The 18,416-nt window shown below is 39.0% G+C and overlaps 1 protein-coding gene across 4 annotated transcripts in view; it reads right to left on the reverse strand.

The window, feature by feature from the left end:
• Positions 1 to 673: 673 nt before the first annotated feature.
• rad50 (RAD50 homolog, double strand break repair protein) overlaps positions 674 to 18,416 on the reverse strand; it is a 34,583-nt gene continuing 16,840 nt past the window's right edge. For all 4 annotated transcript variants that reach the window (XM_046040162.1, XM_046040164.1, XM_046040163.1 and 1 more), the window contains 15 exons: positions 18,016 to 18,253; positions 16,225 to 16,414; positions 15,987 to 16,113; positions 13,834 to 14,027; positions 13,335 to 13,445; positions 12,790 to 12,882; positions 12,446 to 12,559; positions 11,786 to 11,913; positions 11,507 to 11,608; positions 11,207 to 11,329; positions 4,067 to 4,152; positions 3,798 to 3,940; positions 3,451 to 3,584; positions 1,234 to 1,541; positions 674 to 1,081 (listed from right to left, as the gene is read on the reverse strand). In XM_046040162.1, coding sequence (XP_045896118.1) covers positions 1,355 to 1,541; positions 3,451 to 3,584; positions 3,798 to 3,940; positions 4,067 to 4,152; positions 11,207 to 11,329; positions 11,507 to 11,608; positions 11,786 to 11,913; positions 12,446 to 12,559; positions 12,790 to 12,882; positions 13,335 to 13,445; positions 13,834 to 14,027; positions 15,987 to 16,113; positions 16,225 to 16,414; positions 18,016 to 18,253 — 1,970 coding nt within the window. In that variant the 3' untranslated portion in view covers positions 674 to 1,081; positions 1,234 to 1,354. The remainder of the gene's footprint in view (positions 1,082 to 1,233; positions 1,542 to 3,450; positions 3,585 to 3,797; positions 3,941 to 4,066; positions 4,153 to 11,206; positions 11,330 to 11,506; positions 11,609 to 11,785; positions 11,914 to 12,445; positions 12,560 to 12,789; positions 12,883 to 13,334; positions 13,446 to 13,833; positions 14,028 to 15,986; positions 16,114 to 16,224; positions 16,415 to 18,015; positions 18,254 to 18,416) is intronic.

Raw genomic sequence — 18,416 nt, forward strand, 5'->3', positions numbered from 1 at the left:
GAACTACAAACAAGCATGTTTGAAGACATAACATTCTCACCTCACATCCAGCTTCAACCAGATGCGATACATCCTCCACAAAGAATACCTGCAAAAAACGTGATTATTACTTACTAAAGGTTTTAACATATTACACTAAATATAATTAAAAACAAGTTAACAAGCAAGAAAACAGTTGTGCATCATGTGAGATCTTACCTCTCTGACAGATTTACTGTAATTTTTAGCCAGGTCAATCATATTGTTAAGGTTAACATCAGACTTGAGATGAGTAGGACTGGAGATAGCGGGGCTGGCCAGCATCGCCACAGTGGAAATCAGCAGAAGCATCATCATCTTCGTGATACTAGCTCGTTGGATGTCGACCTCTGGAAGACGCTATTTCAAGTGGCCCTTGAATTTATCACTCAATCGTCGTGCTTGCAGCTTGTTCTGAGGTCTTGGCTGAGAACACAAGATTTATACTTGCGTTTCCCACAAAAAAAATGCAGCAAGTTTGTGTGGGAGATGACATTTGTTTGATTAAACTGTGGTTGATGAGAAATTTTACCAAAACCGTGGTATTTCTTTCTCTGAACTGTATCTATAGGATCGAGAAAACACAAATGAAAAAAAAAAAAAAAACCTTTCTAACAAGCAATCACGTACTTATTGAAAAGAAATAAACAGCATATGTCTTTCACAAGAAATTTAATGACACAATATTTTGAGCTCACAAATAGCAAATATGGAAATCCAACTGCAAACTGAAACAGTGCCCTGAATTTTTAAGCAGAACAGATCCTGCTGTTGCCACTGCTGTCCACCACATGGCTACTGGACACTGTGTAAAGACTACAAACACCAGTGCACATCTCAAAATGACAATACAGAAATGTCTTGATCCGTAACATGGAAGGTGAACATGCTTTATATTAGGCTGAACTTATGTCACTTTTTAAATGTTTTTGATTTGTGAATGTATCCAAACAACCTTTAAATAAGAGACAGACCACAGGATACGTTAGGGAAATACTGGATTCAGACAGGGACAGAACAGAGCTTGGCCTTTGTGTTCTGGTGATAAATAAAATAAGTGTAATACTGTGTTGCAGATCAAAAATGGTACATATAGCTGCATGGATATTTGACAGTCTTTTTGTTTTGGGTAGTATTAGTATTGTTCACATCAGTTAACCTTTAAACCAGTTAATATAAGGCGTGACTTGAAAGTAGATTTCCATTATGCTACAAAAACCGGAAATATTGTATTACACTTTTTAAACTAACCGATTAGTGACCCTGCCCAACCAAAATTAAAGCATGAAAAACAAGGATTACTGTGGATTTCCAAAAGAGTTTACAGAGTCATTTGTCAGTGGAGATAGGATGAGAGGGAGGTGATGCTGCACTTTGTGATCTCAGAGTTCTGGTCCTGGTTCTTACGGATGCGATAGAAGTGCTCGATGTAGCTGGACCGCCCCAGCAGCTCCACAAAGTCCTCATCGTGGGTGATGATCAGCAGCTGGAAGTTACGCTGGCGAGAGCGACTCTTAATGATTCTGGGGAGAGCGACACAAAGGAGATATAGTACATAAAATGCATATAGTTCTCACTGCAATATGCCAAATGAAACAGTGTTCGCTGAGTAATGCAATTAGTAAAACAGTGTTTGGCATGTCAGGTGACCTACGCTAACCAAGCAGCCTGTAATTAATCTTTGTTATTCTTTATACTTTTCATTCTTTATTAGTTACCAAGTTCTGACTGACAACAGCACTCAAAAAACACAAGCTATTATTTAAATGAAACAGTGGGGTTTGCTGCAGAAGTCTGTCAAAGAATGTGTTTGCAGCTCAACTTTTGATTCTGTGCACTGTGTCAGCCAATAGATTATTTTCAGGCATTCACATTGCATGTAGCTTGTAGCAATGTGCTAATGCTACTCAAGCTTTGAGATGGAGGAGCAAATTATTGCTGCTGTGCTCCCAAAGGAGTAAAAACAGTTTGACACTGTCTTGGACTTCCTGGTTTGTATTTCATCTTCTCACACGTATCAAGACATTTTGTCAGTATAATAACGGCCTTAAAGTCAAATCAAGGCTGGAGACGTGTGAAGAAGTTTATGAATTAGAGCCAACATGTGGAGTTTAGAGTTGCACTGTGTGTATTTTTGTACTTCTGTCCTTGTGAGGACGTTACTGAGTTTGAGAAATATTTTCACTACCTTGAAAGTAGTACATCATGATATGAACATGTGCGATGACACCTCGCAAAAGACTGCCTGAAATGCGTTGAATAATAAAACGAATGTTATTTAGGGATGGGTACTGAAAACCGGTATCAAACGAGCCCCACAAGTAAAAACTATACTTTATCAGTACACCTGTTCAACAAGCACACACGTGGAAAGTGATATTTTAATCTTAGTCTTTTGCACAAGCACAACGCGCTAGCTCAACAAATAGCAAATTGTTACAAGACTAAAACAAAAAGCTGTCTGTTTGTAGTCTAATTGTTGAGCTTAGTTTGACACTAATAAACTCATCTGCAGACTGAGACCAACTCCTCTTCTCTACCAACTTTACCTGCAGGCTGTGAATAATAGCCGCAGCAGGAAGGAGGAGGAGGTCAGGAGGAAGGACTAATACTAACATGAGTTTTTCATTCTTTCTTAAATTACTCAGTATTTTGATGTCTGGAACATGATTTATTTTATTGACATTTTAGAAATGTTATATAGTTACTTTGCTGTTGTTAACTTTAATGTTGCTGCTCTAGAAACAACATTTAGTTTTATTTAAAATACTTAATTCTAATCCTGTTCTGAATTTAAAGACAACCAGGCAGCTAATATGCACACGTTAATATTATTTTATTTATCACAAATATCATTATCGCAATACTCAATGTTTTCGCACATTGCAGATTTTCCTCATAAAGTGCAGGTCTACTTGAGAGTGAGAATATTTAGGTCGATCCTCATGTCTTCAACGGTCTGTTTGAAAATTAAGACTTAGTTTGAAGGCTACGGTTAGTTTTAGGTTTTTCAGGTAAAAAGCTTATGCAGACTTCACGACTTTCAGTGTCGGCCGATGACCGTTCCATTCACACTACACAACTTTCTGTCTTGTGATGGGAGTCTTGAAGTCATTGTGGCGTTCACACTACATGACTGATCGGTGACAGGGGGTCACACACTACAGGAGCTAGTCACCAAACCACGTTTTGTCAATAAAACACACGTGAAATGTGAAACGGGAAATGACGCGAACCTACACACGAAAACAGCTGTTGTTTGTTATTATAAATATACCAATTATAAAGACAAAGAATATGGGTGAAAGAATGGATTAGCACACGCAGGTAGCAGGGATCATCTAAGCTACAGAGGATTTGGTAATGAATAATTTCAATGAGGGACCTTAAAAGTTTAGAGGAAAACCATTGTATTTGTCTGTGTATACTGACTCTACGAGGGCGTGTGCCAATGACTCAATGTTGTCCCGGTCCAGGTTGGTGGTGGGCTCATCCAGGGCCAGGATCCCACAGTTCAGACAGAAGGTCTCTGCCAGAGCTAGACGGATGATCAGGGATGCCAACACCTAGACACACACAGGCACATGTGGTAAACCAAAAACTGGAATGAATTATGCAAACAAAAATCCACCTTAACTATAGATATCTACCCGCTGTGATGGATTTATTTTTGTACTCCACTTGTATAGATCATGATTCACTGGAAATTATTGCATTTTTATAACACACACGCAAGGGTTTTGTGTGATTGTGCCAATACAGAAAGTAGTTTCTGGTACCTTCTGACCGGCACTACAGCGTCCTCTCATATCCAAAGCTGTGTCTCCTTTCACCATAACTACTCTGTAGTTGTAAACCCTCCGCCTCACTCCAGCAGACGAGTTTTCGTCCATATCAGACCTGATCTCCACGTACTCAATATCTGTAGAGGGGGCAACAGGGAGTGAAACACAGAGGGAGAAATGAGGGAGGATAATTATGGACATACAAATACTACATACAAATTATTGTTTTTTTGTTGTTGATTTTTTTTAATAGCGAGATGTACCTTGACCCCTGTAAGTGCTGCGCCATAGGTCTCTGATAATCTTGTTGATCTCATCCATCTTCATGCTGTGGAATTTCATGATGGTTCTGGGTGGGGGGGGGGGGACAAACAAAAAGGTACAACCCCAATAGTGACTAGATACTACCTTCCCAAAAGCTAGACATCTCCTAGATATTGACTTTGTTGGATCTCTCACTTTACCAAAGCGTCATTTCTGTTTTGACAGTTAGGTGACAAGCTCAAAACAGAAGCAGACTCATCACTCATTCAGTTATGAATATCAAACTGAACAAAACATTTTTAATTGACAGTGGGGCCAAAAATGGCTAGCAATTCCTGTGTCTGTATTTGCTTATGTACAGTGTTCAAAATTCACACCCGCCAAATGCGGTTAAAATTTATGAAAAATTGGGGTCACCAGGCACGTAACCGGTCCATAGTTTAGAATCACCGCACAGAGCCCCTCAGCCTCTCTAAGCCTCTAATTCAACACAGGTACCACACAAACTTTTACAAAGGGCTATGAACGTACTTCTAGTCAAAGTGCCAGTGGACCCTCTGTTTCTAGCACAGACACAGAGAGTCTGACAGCATCAGCTAATGGCTGGTTAGTGCTGACTACCAGCATCCCTGTGGCTGTTCCTTCTAGTGGTGATGACTCTGTCACACTGGTCAGTATTTCCCTTCCCTACTTACTGGCGCAGTGATCTTAGTGAGCAGGGTTTTGAGAACAGGGGTGGCAAAAACATGTCTGGTGATGATGGAACAGAATGAACTGAAATGCAACAATGCAATTGTTTGACAGTTTTTTTTTAATAAAAAAGGTTCAGTATAAAAGTTTTAAATCTGATGTTATCTATTCAAAAATTCTATTTAAGGTGATGCTTAAGATGACTTTGCATACTAAAAAGTATGTATGACGCCGTTTTATGGCCAGTACAAAATATTGTTTCGCTAGTAAATTTTCTCAGTTTACCTGCCATTGGCAGATGAGGCAAAACGTTAATTTTGGACCCTGCTAATGTATAGCTGCCTTTACTTTCCTACAGTTTACAATGAGCACTTCTGCTTCAAAAAAAAAGTCACTTGTGTCTTGGTTCAATAGATTGAAACATGTGCAATGAAACAACAGGATATAACTGTGTAATTGTATTTCTGCTTGGTATCCCAGATGAAAAGAGGAGCACAGATGCATGACCTGATGCTGGACCAGGTGTATATCTTTTTTACTGTATATTGTCAGCTACGTAGCAGGAGGGAGTTACAAACTCAATTTTACTTTACAACCTGTTGTAATGTGAGAAATAATTCTACCATGTAATCTCTGGGCTGGTTCAAAATTGCAACCACACCATAGTGTGCATACTAGCATGGATACATAAAGGGAAGTTGTTTGAACTCAAACTGACACAGATGGATGAAGGTTACACAAGTTTGCTGATGCACACTATGACCTGACTGACTTCCAACAATAAGGCCAATTTTGATGACTTGGTTATAAAATGTTAGCAAGAGCATTTTTTAAAATTTACTAAATCAATTAATTATTTACACAAGACAGAGATATATGTTGATATAAAACATAGGAAGGCAGCCAACTGTGTGTTGCTTTCCGGCATACCAAGAAGCATTTTGTCTATAATCTATCTTAATGTGGTCTGATAACACCAGAGTGATAACAGTATTATCAGCAGCATTTCTTCTGAAGCCCATATATGGTGGGCAAATAGACGAACGATGAACAAAGAAAGAAAGAAAAGAGAGGGAGTAGAGCTTGATATTCTTTCAACAGTAATGGAAGGTTTTTATGCCCAAATATGAGAAGGAAACAAGTGAAGTGATGTGGGCCATGCCAGGGTTGCCAATTTGTGTTTAAGAATGACGGGGGGGGGGGGGGGGGGTGTCCACCACATTACATACAGTATCAGACATACGTTCAATGAAGTTCACTGAAGAAGAAAAAACAGATGGCAGTCCAATGTTTTGAAACCGTAACATTAAATAATGCACTGATTGTAATTTTCTTGGATAATTCCAATTTCAGATTTTTTGTTTTAAGTCTGACCTGCCAAATTCTCTTTCTAAGAACTGTACACTGATCAGCCATAACATTATGACCACTGCCAGGTGAAGTGAATAACACTGATTATCTCAATACTATGTGGGATGGGATATGTAAGGCAGAAAGTGAACATTTTGTCCTCAAAGTTGAAATGTTAGAAGCAGGAAAAATGGGCGAGTGCAAGGATTTGGTTCACACACCTACATTGACTGTTCTGTATCCATTACCCAATAACCTGGTAGCTTACTTCAAGATCCTTTCAATTTCCTAAACTTCCTTGAGCGTCAATTTTAACATCAATTCTATTTCAGTATCATGTGGAATACATGAATATCTGTAAAGTTGATGTATCAAAAGATTTCTCGCTGAAATGAATATGATATTTATTTTCTCAAAGTCATTTTACAACAGTCACAGTCTCCGGAGTCTAATATGCACATACAACAATCTGTTGCAAAGTGACAGAGGAAGTTTCATTTTGCACTACCAAATCAAAGCATCTCACCATAAAACCATTTTCTGTGTATTCAGACTGAAACTGTGACCTGAAACGTATGGTCTGCTGGAAGGCTGCTATGGCCTGCTTTCAATCTTGATAAAAGTGCAGACACTGATGCCTTAACTAACCCACACATTTGAGCAAATGATGCTTCTGCTCTCTTCTCAGATGGTATCTAAGACGGTGAGCTCAGACTTCCTTACAGAGGCTCACTTCTGTCTTTCATTCTTCTTCACGTCTCTGTCATATTTATCCATATATTCAAAACATTGAAAATGTTTTCTCCCCATGTTGATCTTAATTACAGTGGATCTTCTCTATAAGGATTCGATGGAAAGAATAGTCCACTGCAAAAGCATAATGAGCACTGATTCATGACCTTGTGAAAAAGTAACCTATGGTGCTAATATTGTCATTGTCTTAGTTTTTATAGCATAAAGCACTTTGTGTTACTTGTTAGAAAAGTGCTATACAAACAAAGATGATTTGCAATAAAATTTTGTTGTGATCGCCTCCTTCGCAGTTCAAAATTTTAAAATGTGCCTGGTTGTGCATTGCTACCCTGCTGATAATTTTTTATCAATTTTTATCACAAAAATCAACCATGTACATGCAAACCTGATGCCACACTGCAATGATGCTGATGCCAATAATGCGGCTGTATTTCTAGGAAACAAACCTGATATTTTGTGGTAAGTTTTGTGCTCGTAAGACTGGCATAGCATTGGGGTGGATTTATATTCTTGAAACATTTCTAAAGGCATATAAAGTGAATTTTCACACTTAATAATTGGGTATCAGTTGTATTCCATAGATTATTTGCTGAATCCTTTGGAAAAACACTTATGTATAACCAATGTGAATGTTGAAAATATGAAGTGATCAAAGAATAATAATAAAGTATCTTAATCTAACTGAATTAGGGCTGCAACTAAACATTTTCTGTATCGATTAATATGCTGATATTTTCTCAGTGAAAACAATTCATTCAACGACAAATAGCAGAGGTGGGGGAAAAAACTGATACAGCATAGCATCGCGATATTTTCCGTGGCGATACAAGTATCGATCTTTTATTATATAAATTGTACATGCGAATTTAACTTTTTGATACTATAATAATAAAATCAGTTGCTTTTTCAGTCCAATAGAAAAACAGTTTTCCTTTAGGGACACAATTTGAAGTTGGAAAAAAGGTAATAACTCGCAATATATCGCAATATTTTAGGGCTGAAACGATTCATCAATTAAATCGATAAAATCGATTAATAAAATGCATGGACACAAATTCTTTGCGTTTCGTTTAATCCATGTAACGATACAGCACAGTGTTTCGCAGGGACAATGACTACTGTCGCACATCGCGCTTACGCTGTGAACACGACGTGATTATGATGGAGCTGTTTGCAAAGTGGAGGAAGAGAGAGAAAATAGCGAGGGACAAAAGAAAGTGTCTAAAGTATGGGATTATTTCAAGCTAAAGAAAACAACAACTCTGTAATGTCACCGGCCGTCCACCGTAAAACGAAACTTATGTCGCCTCGGCAACAGCACGGCGGCACCTGAACAAAAAGCAGCCGGTGTTCTGCCACAGACAAGGTAACTGTAAAAGCAACTTTAGCAATTAACTGAAATCATGATTGATTGCTGAGTTGAAGGCTAGCCAAAGTAAGCCGCAGCCCTCAGCTGTAAATGAACACATGTGCGTTTGTTGTTCTTTTTGGGCCGTGAGGTGTAACCTCACAGTCATTTGTTAACTGGGTGTTGGGGAGCTGCACCTTTTAACTCCCCTCCAGCTCTCTCTGTAGCTCTGATAATCCCTGCTATCTGCGTGTGCTAATCCATCATTCATATAAAATGCATTCAAATGTAGACTGGAGAAGCACTACGCTCCATCTACACACTTTGCATGGTCATCATATATTTGCACTTTCTAGAGCATGATGATGAGAAAAAAATAGAAAGTTAAAACTTATGACTGCTGACGTGTCTTACTGCATAGACTTATCCACCTACACAAAGGAAATTCAACTGATGCAGAAACATGTAATTCCCTTGCCACAAATGTCGTCAGTGTTTTGCTTTGATGTTGCAAAAGAAGAAAACAGAACTCTTTCTGGCTGCTTACATTTAACACATTAAACAGAACATCTCTCTGTAAACTTAGTTGCATGTATTGGTTTTTGCATATGTGTATAACAAATAATGCTCATAGGTATTTGGTTTTATTTCACACTTTTGAATCCGATCTTAACTTACCTAATGCTATTCCTTTTCTGTTCTCATATGTTTTTATTTTGCTGTACTTACATGTGGACCAAAATAAATTCCTTGTCCACATGTACTTGGTGAGTCTGATTTTGTTCCAGAGGAGCACTTGATCAAAAGAAGGTAATCAAACTTTGTAGGCTGCTCCGAGTTGTCGTGAAATTTAGCAGGTCTGAATGATTTGAGGGAAATATCCAATTTCAATTACAATCATTTTCCCAATCCATGTAGGACATTGAGATTATTTTCAAGCTACAGGCCTGTGTGTTATTTCTAACTGATGATATCTAATTGAGATAAGTTAGCAAGTTAACACTGCTGTTGACAGCTCTGCACTGCAGTTGCTTGAAGCAACATTAACTTCACACACTAAGAAAGTGGCTTAAATCTAGAACCTTGCTGTGAGGTGAAAGTGTTAACCACTGCAACACTGTGACTTTGCTTAACTGTGGAACTTTCAGCAGATATATTTCTGAAGCCCTCAATGCTACTGCCTGGAGGAGTTACAAGATAATTAACATCACTCTTCAAACTCAGTTTTCCCACCATGAGGCAGCTAACTCTCAGCTAACAACCTAAAAACTCTCTGGTGGAATCGATGACCCGACTTGATGAACTTCAAAGGGCCTGATAAGGAAGACGACAGTCTCTTTAATGGGTTACAAATGATGCACTAATGTTGAAACTAAATCTTACCAACACTACTAGCTACAGTACATAAACACTAAGGGCCTTTCATAAAAAATAAATGAATGCACTGTAGATGTTATTGTAGTATTTTCTTTTCAATTTATTTGTTCAATTAATATTTGTTACTTTTTTCTTCCCAGCATTGTTCTTGGCTCTTCTACACATTCCCACCATGGTGGAGGCAATGTATTTGTGGATTTATGGTATTGTACTATTGTAGTAACTCCACCAGTGTGCATTTAGAAGATTAAGAAAGTGAAAAGAAAAATAAATAATGTAATGTAGTTAAATACTAGTTAGCTATCGATTGTACAAAGGCTTTAGGGGACCCTCTAAAACCTACTGTAAGATGTGAAAAGGTTTTAAGTATGTTTTAAGACAAATTAACTACTCTAATACAAAAAAAACATACAGTATTGTCTGCTGTTGTTTAATGTAATGGTTACTATTTCCTGTGCGTATAAGATATTGCTCATATTGTAACAGAAATCATTCATATAGAACGGTTTCAGTTTGTGTCACTGTATACGTACATACATCCTGTACATACATCCAGGCTGAGAAAAGGCCTCTGACATTTGCTTCTACCAGTACCCATCCACTGATATTTGTAGGACTAAATATCATAATGACCAGAAGATATTATTTTTGATGTTAATATAAAAGGTACTGGTCATTTCCAGTTGGCATATCACAATTCTGGATGTCTTAATTAAATGATTAATCAAATTAATGTTTTTGTGTTTGTTGGTTAATAAAGAAATATGCAATTTTGCATCATTTTGCACAATTATTATTACCACATCTGTGAATAATAAGTTGGAAAACCTAGAGCAGATATTGAATAAACTACACCCCAAAAGCTAAACTTGCAAAAGAAGTATACTGGGTAGGAACTATAACCATTAGATGTGGGAAACGTCATCTTGTTAGTTTTGATGCTCTCCTCAACGAGTTTACACTCATGGCACAACACGCAAGCTGTTTTAAGCCTCACCACCTAAACCTTATAATGGCAGGGGAACTCCTGTTAATATGACCTCAGAATCATTAAAGATACAATTGTTCATGTTTGCCTTTTGTGTCTTAATTTAATTTACTTATTTATTTGCTTTTTACATTTGTAGAAATTAAAAATAGACCTCCCTTCTGTATAATTACCAAGCATTTCATTTATACATTAAAAGCCAACCTCATTAGCTTAAAAGGACTAGTCCCTGCTTTGCTTTACTAACCTCAGTTTCCACATTGTCACCACTGTCCATTTTTATAAATTTAATTAAACTATCAAGATGCACAGTATGTGTACAGGACAGAGCTGTAACCTGACAACTTAATGTTAATCTTTTCCTCTGCTAACTTTTTGCCATTACTTTCTGAACCGCTCTCTCTCACATTCGCTCGCCCACACATTCCGCACTGCCCTTATAAGACCTAACTTCCTGCTCTTATAACAGCACCTGTCATAGATGTACTTTGAAGAATGAGGAGAGGAAGCTTGCCAGTGTTACCGTATTGAAAATCATTGACAGTTTGTGTGAAATTTTAGTAGCAACGCTCATTCATTAAGTAGCGACCCCCCATGTAAGTTTTTGTGTGTACATGTTAGGGCAACACTTACTGATCAAGGGCCTTGTAGTAAAGATCCAGGTCTTTAATGACCAGCTCGGTGGTCCTCATTGTGATCATCTTGTTTTTGTAGAGCTCATCAGCTTTGTCATACTGATCTTCTCGCAGCTCTTTTCTGCAAACGGTTAATTCAAAGAGCAAGTTCATACAATAAAACATGGCATAAAAGCAGGATTCATTAATAGTGACACTGGTCAGCCTTAGAAACTAAATTGGAGTAATAATAAACATCTCAGCTGAATTAATTTAGGCTCTCTGTTCTGCATAAAGCCAGTTGATCTGCATGTCTCACCTGTAATGCAGTATCTCCTCCTCAAAGCCTTTCTTACGACCCAGTGCAATACTGCGGTTCTTCTTTAAGTCTTCGAACTTGCATTCCGCATCACGCCGTTCTCTGGACAAACACAGAAAGCGGTGAGGAGAAAACACAGTGGCTAACTTCTAGTAATTTTACCAGCCTGACTATGAGTAACCTTCACACACCGCAAGCTTCTGTGCAGCTTGGTTCTCTTTTATAACTTCATCAATCTACGGGACTTACGAACGATTTATAACTGTGTAGTGTTCTTACTGGCGTAGCTCCAAAACTTGCATGTTGCCCATGTCTTTCAAAAGAGCCTCGCGTTTTGCCACAACCTCCTTCAACTCCTTAACACGCTTCCTCAAGGTGAGGTTGTCCTGCAACCAGCGCTCCCGGACCTAAAAAATATAAACAAGTTAAAAACATATTAACTACTAACCAAAGTGTTGTGCAACTAGAGTGCCATGTCCTTACAGGTTCCCCTCAGTGCACGACTGACTTGTATACTGTGATGTGACTAAATGGCTAAGGACAAAGTGGTTTGCACAGTAATCAGAGTGGACGAGCTGGGTAGGTGTTCATGGTCAACACTGATAAAGGCCACAAGCCAAACGGCTGGCCGTCAATAAAGTTCTTTTTAATGTTTAAAGCATGAAGTTTTTACCCCGTCAGACTTCTTCCCTTCTCCATGCAACTTGTAAGTAGGTGAAGTTGTGCCAGATACCCAGACTCATATGGGTGTTTTACAGCACATTGTTTACTGCTGGATTACTTAATAGATTCAAAACTGGATGCAACACTGTTAAAATTAATAACTAAGGCTTTATTGGCCCCAACCGGCAGAATGGTGGCATGAACTTACAAATTTATTTAAAAACCAGAAGAAAAGAGGCAGAAACATGATGAAGACAATGACCCAGCTGGCTGTACCTTTTGAGTGTCTATGTCCTGGCGGATGTTTCCCATCTCTTTGTTGATCTTCTCTTTAGACTTCTCAGCCTCATGGAGCTGAGTGTTGGTTTCCTGAAGCTCAGACTCTTTTTGCTGCAACAACAGACAAGTTGTTCAATACTTTCAAAAATAAATTACCCAACACAATTATAGCCAAGATTCTACATCTGATACCAAAGAAAACAATGACAACATGATCAAAGCTGTGTTTTCAGAGTGTGAATGAAGACAACACACATTTACCTTTCACGATAACGATATATATGTACTGTCCATCACAAAATGACCCACGGAGGATGGTATGATAATGGAAAACATGTTACCTCTTTGTATTCGTCTTTGCTGTCATCAACGTATTTGGTAATGTCTCTTTCCAAGGTGGTGATCACCTTCACTCTCTCGTTAATGGCATTGATCTGTCAGTGACAAAGTGTGATTAGATTAGGATTATAGCAGACAAAGTTTAAAAATGCTTTTAGTCCATCATTAGCCTTTTTTGTGTTGCCTAATTTGTTGTACACTCATAACCTTACTTCTGTCATTCTCAGGAAATGTGACTTGGCTGATATCATGTTAGTAGTAACTATAAAGCCAAAACAGTAGGTATTTTTTATAACTGTCCAGTCTTTTTAATATAATGCTGACTCACTGTTGAATATTATTGTTTCACTATTAAAATATATCCTGTGGTAAAATGTAGGGGAAAAGAAACTCCTGCTCTTGTTCACCAAAAGAGGAAAGAGAATGCAAAGAGGAGGATATAATCTCCTTTGTCTAATAAAACGTGTGTTGTTGGTGAATTTCTGCAGAGTTTTCAGTACAGAGAAAGAGAACAGAGAAAGGGAGATAAAAGTGAGAATGTGTCCACCTTCTCCTGCCCCTCTTCCTGCCTCTGCCTCTTGCGTTCCACCAGCTCCTGCTTCTCCTGTTGCAGCTTCTCCAGAGCAGAAGATAAAGGGGACAGCTGTTCCTTCGCTTCCTGGTTGGACACAAAGTCAGAGGAAAAGGGATAATGTTACATGTTTCAATAGCACAGACATTTTTTCCCCCATCTAGTCTTGCCAAATAGAAAAAAAGAAACAGCAAACAATAACTTCAAATAGAAACCGATCAACTGAGAGGTGTAAATTAAAGTAAATTAATACGGTGCCCCACATTGATATTATTCAAAAATGATACTGGATGTATATGTAATGTCTGTGCAAATATGATGTGCAAAATGTGCATTGCAATTCTCATTAACACATCTAGAGGGTGAACTTGAACTTCAAAACATGAAAAGTGCAACCACTACAAAACATTGTGTATCCTCAACATCAGCATCTTACAAGAATTTAGCTTACATAAACAAAAACTTTAAAATGTACCCTGATTTCTCTGGTTAAGGCCTGTATTTCAGTGGTGAACTCCACACACTGCTCCTCCAGCTGCTGCTGTTTCTGCATATCACTGCTCAGCTGGAGTTTCTCTGCTCTCTTCTCATTCACAGCACTTTTCAGCGTCTGAATCTGATCCTGCTGGTCCTGGATCAGCTTACGTTTCAGCTCTGTCTTACTGGAGGCTGCAAGGACACAAGCAGGCAGGGACGGAGACAGAAAAATCTTACAATTGCTTCAACACCATTCCCTCTTCCATCGGACTCCTGATGAAGTCAACACTGCACTGCATGTGCAGATGTGCATAAACCGCTGGGGACCAACAACTGATCTTAAGAGCAGATGTTTTCCAAAGCATACAATTTGCTGTTAAATTAATTGTGGATTTAATGACGTAAGCATCTAAATGGTAAAAAAGTGATGGTGCCTGAGAAGATAGGACAAACACAATTCCTCCAATTCTGAACCTATTGTCTACAAAATGGACTTTGAAATTTGTCACTGTGCTCTGCATTCAGCTCCACTCGTTGAATGGAGAGCACAAAATCTATAACACAAAGACCACTGACAGCTCTGAGTGCTCCTAGATTGTTTTGTCACATATAATCAGGGAATGCTTTATTATGTGTTATTTTGTGGACAATGAGGCAAGTGGAGTAAAAAAAAAGTCTATTCATTGAAATGGAAACCAACAATTCATCAAGGGCTTACATGTATTTGTATCTAAAGTTTTTTTTATAAAGAAAGACCAAAATTGCGACACAAAAGTCCTTGATCTCGTCTCGCGGATCCGAGAGACAGAACCGCGACACACCCGCTCATTGGACTGTTGAGCTCTCATTAAGACAGAGCAACCGTGGCGGCGGCTGGGCTCGGTAGCGGTGTATATTGTAGGCTATTTGTATTAACAGTAGGTTAGTGTAGGTCATTTTCCACCTTATAGTTTAGTGTTTATTTACTTGAATCTGCTCCTCTGCTCTTCTCCCCACACTCACAAATACCTAGTCTGCACCTCTGGTCTCTCACAGCAAACATGCCGTAGGTGTCTAAGCTGACTTTCTCCATCAGCAGTACATTTCATTAAGTCGCCTTGTTTAATAAATTCACCTGTGATTCAGTTTTCAAGTGCGCCGCATGTGGATCAAAACTGAAACTTAACGTTAGTGAGTGACATCTGCAGTGGTGTGTTTACTGTCGCTCCGTAATGTAACATTTCCTGCTTGTCCATTAACGTAATACCAGATGACCACTCCCTCACCATTTCTCTGCAAAATGCTAAAGTGGTTTACTAAATATACTTTGGCAGGTGCAGCTATACATGTCCGGCCCGCCCAAGTAAAGTATATGTTAAAAGCACTTAAGTTAGTGCAAGCTGTAGGCCTATATTTTGTAAATATTACACCTTATAACCCCCTTTTCTTGGTATTAAAACAATACCAAGAAACTAAACACCAGGAGAGTGTTGGTGAAGGCCAACCAAGAGCTGGCATTGATTTACACAGAGCCATGGAGGTGTCATTTGACTCGATTTGTTCGCTATTAGTAAGTAATTTTTTTAAACTTCCGGTTATAAAATTTAACTTAATGGGGTTTATGATTATGTGGCTTGACACTGCTTTGAAACAAGTTCACTTTAACCTGATTATTTACACCTCTTTGATTATCTTTGACTTTGATTGATAAGAAGAGATGATTATAATGGGGTGGTGATGGCACAATGGATAAGATGCCTGCCTTTGGTGTGAGAAACCCGAGTTCAACTCCCCACTGTGACCCATGCACCAATGTGTCCCTGAGCAAGCACTTAACCCCTAGTTTCTCCAGAGGCGTGCGACCTCTGACGTATATAGCAATTGTAAGTCGCTTTGGATACAAGCGTCAGCTAAATGAATAAATATAAATGTAATAGATACGTTTTGGGCGTTCACTTTCATTCTTACTTCAAAATTTAGAGTTATGATAATTAAGGTGATCTTCTGTTGCTTTGTGTACTGCATTGTTAAGCTGTCTGATAACTTTGGCCCCATATCTCAGCAATCAAAGTAAAAATGAGTAAAACAACAGTCATGGAAAAACTGCAACATAAGACCCAGACTGTAAGAAAACGGAATTTCCCTCTAAGTGGGTGTATGATGAAATCTTACTGGTGTCTAGCCTGTATTGGGTTTCCTGTTTCTCCTGGCTGACTTGCTGGATGGTTCTGGTTAGGTCTACTCCCTGGAGTTTGGTTGCATGCTGAGCTATTTTCCTCTCCACCTCTTTAAGGTCCATCTGGAAAGAAAACAAATACAGTAAGGTGAAGAAAGACAGGGGAGAAGGGGTGTATATCAATTTCCAGAAATTTGCAATGAGTTAGTAGTGAAACAAGCAGGAGAAGGGTACCAGGTATCTGTCCATGAGAGATATATCCTGCAGGCAGGCCTTGGCTGTTTCCTCCTCTGACATCAGGGTACCAAGCAGAGTCTCCTGCTCCTCCACATCGCCCTTTAGCCTCTCGATTTCCCTGTTCACAGTCTGCAGGCGGTTTCTCAACTCAGGCAACTCCTTTTCCTGAAGCTGTACAATGGACTGCCTGGGAAGCATGAAAGAGAGAAGAAGGAGGTGTATGTTACATTTATTTAGATACTATTATCCAACATTCTCTTATCTTTGTCTCCCTGCAGTGATTTAGGGAACAGTTTTGTTTGAGGCCTCCTGTTGATGGATGAAAGCTCATGTTTTAACACACACAGATAACCTGTGAAGATTCTCAGTCATCTGGGTACAAGGAGGGTTAAAGTTAAGGGCAACTCGACTTTCAGTTGCCCTTAACTTTAAGCCACATAATTTGTGAAGTATGTAGGATTGGCTGTCCAGAGGGTACACCTAAAACTATCTTTAAGGTATTTAAGGTTCATTCTTAACCTTGGAAATGACTGTTACTGCTCAGGTCATGAAAAACCAGTGGAGAGGTCAAGAGATAAAATATGAGATTCTAGCTCCATCTAGTGGGGCACAAGTCATAAAACCTGTGCTCAACTCTATTAAAACACACAAAGCAGAGAAAGGACAAGAAGTTAATTTTTATGCTCTTAATTGAGAAACACACACCAATTGAATTATACAAGATTTGTGCTCTACACAAATAAGTGTGCACACTCACATAAGTGTGAATGGGGTAAAGAGGCAAATCACAAAATACACAGATTATCTATTTAGCATAAAACCATGAAAATAAGATCTGCATTGTCCTGCAGTAACAGACATTTTTAGATGACAAACAAAGATTTAGTGTTTGTCCTTCATGTTCATTTCCATGAATCAAATTCAGAATAATAATCGTGTGGTACACAGCCCCAGTGGGATGGTGAGAATTCATCCCCCCTTTCTCTACATGCCATACTGCTTGAATGAACACAGAATTGTACATCTATTTTCAGTGTGACAAGCGAGTCAACATCAGGGATTTGTTTTGACAATTTTAGTTTACTTTTAAATTGTCTTGGTCATGGGTAATTCATGTACCCTAGTGCAAGACTCTCAAACGGATTTATGTGTAAATGTTGTTATGGACGCAGCAAATGACATGTCCGAGCCTTCCTAAGAGGGTGCTGGTTTTAACTTGTGCTTTATATAATAACTCTGCTTCCTTGAGGTAGTGCCAACCTGATACTTGTTTTTAGTCTGAGGCCTTTAAGTACAACTGTGAGAGTGAATGGCTACACTCAGAGTGAAAATACCTACAATAACTGCATACATTTTAGACGGTTTCTCCATAAAAGGTATAATCTAACATCCTATATATTTTGTCACCACACCAGGCCAATGGCTGCGTGAAGTGAATGCGCTTGTCGGATTTGGAAAATTACTCTACTATTAGCAATCCAACATGCACTTTGTTCGAAGCACACTGACATTTTTAGTTGCAGGTCTATTTGATAGTACATAAAAAATGATTATACTGCAGGTTTCTCCACACCTAGGGGGGTGGCGATGACATAATGGATAAGACTATGCTTTTGGTGTGAGAGACCCGGGTTCAATCCCGCACTGTGACCCATCCACAATTGTGTCCCTGAGCAAGACACTTAACCCCTAGTTGCTCCAGAGGCGTGCGACCTCTGACATGTATAGCAATTTTAAGTGGCTTTGGATAAAAGCGTCAGCTAAATGAATAAATGTAAATGTAAATACCTGACAGGTCTAAGACTCATCATGTCATCCTTCTTCTTCTCCTTCCTCTTCAGGTCCTGCTCTGTGTTTTTTAGCTTATCTGGCACCAGGCGGAGTTTGGACTGCATGTCATTGATAACCTCCTGCAGATCAGACTCTGAGGGGAATGTCCGCTGGCACACAGGGCAGCAGGGCTCTCTCTCCTCTGTCAGTTGGCTGATGAACTGGGTGTACACTGCTGTAGCTCCAGCGAGCATGGCTATAAAAACACAGGTGGAGGGAGAGAGAACAAATGTAAGTGAGCACATACATAACTTCAACTGCTTGAACTCGAACAGTAGATGTGTGCATTAGGGTTGGACCTATAGACGATGCCATCGTCCATCGGCATTCAACGTTGAGCCGGCATCGTGATTGTAAAA

This window comes from Micropterus dolomieu, linkage group LG23, assembly GCF_021292245.1.
Source record: "Micropterus dolomieu isolate WLL.071019.BEF.003 ecotype Adirondacks linkage group LG23, ASM2129224v1, whole genome shotgun sequence".
NCBI classification, from domain to species: Eukaryota; Metazoa; Chordata; class Actinopteri; order Centrarchiformes; family Centrarchidae; genus Micropterus; species Micropterus dolomieu.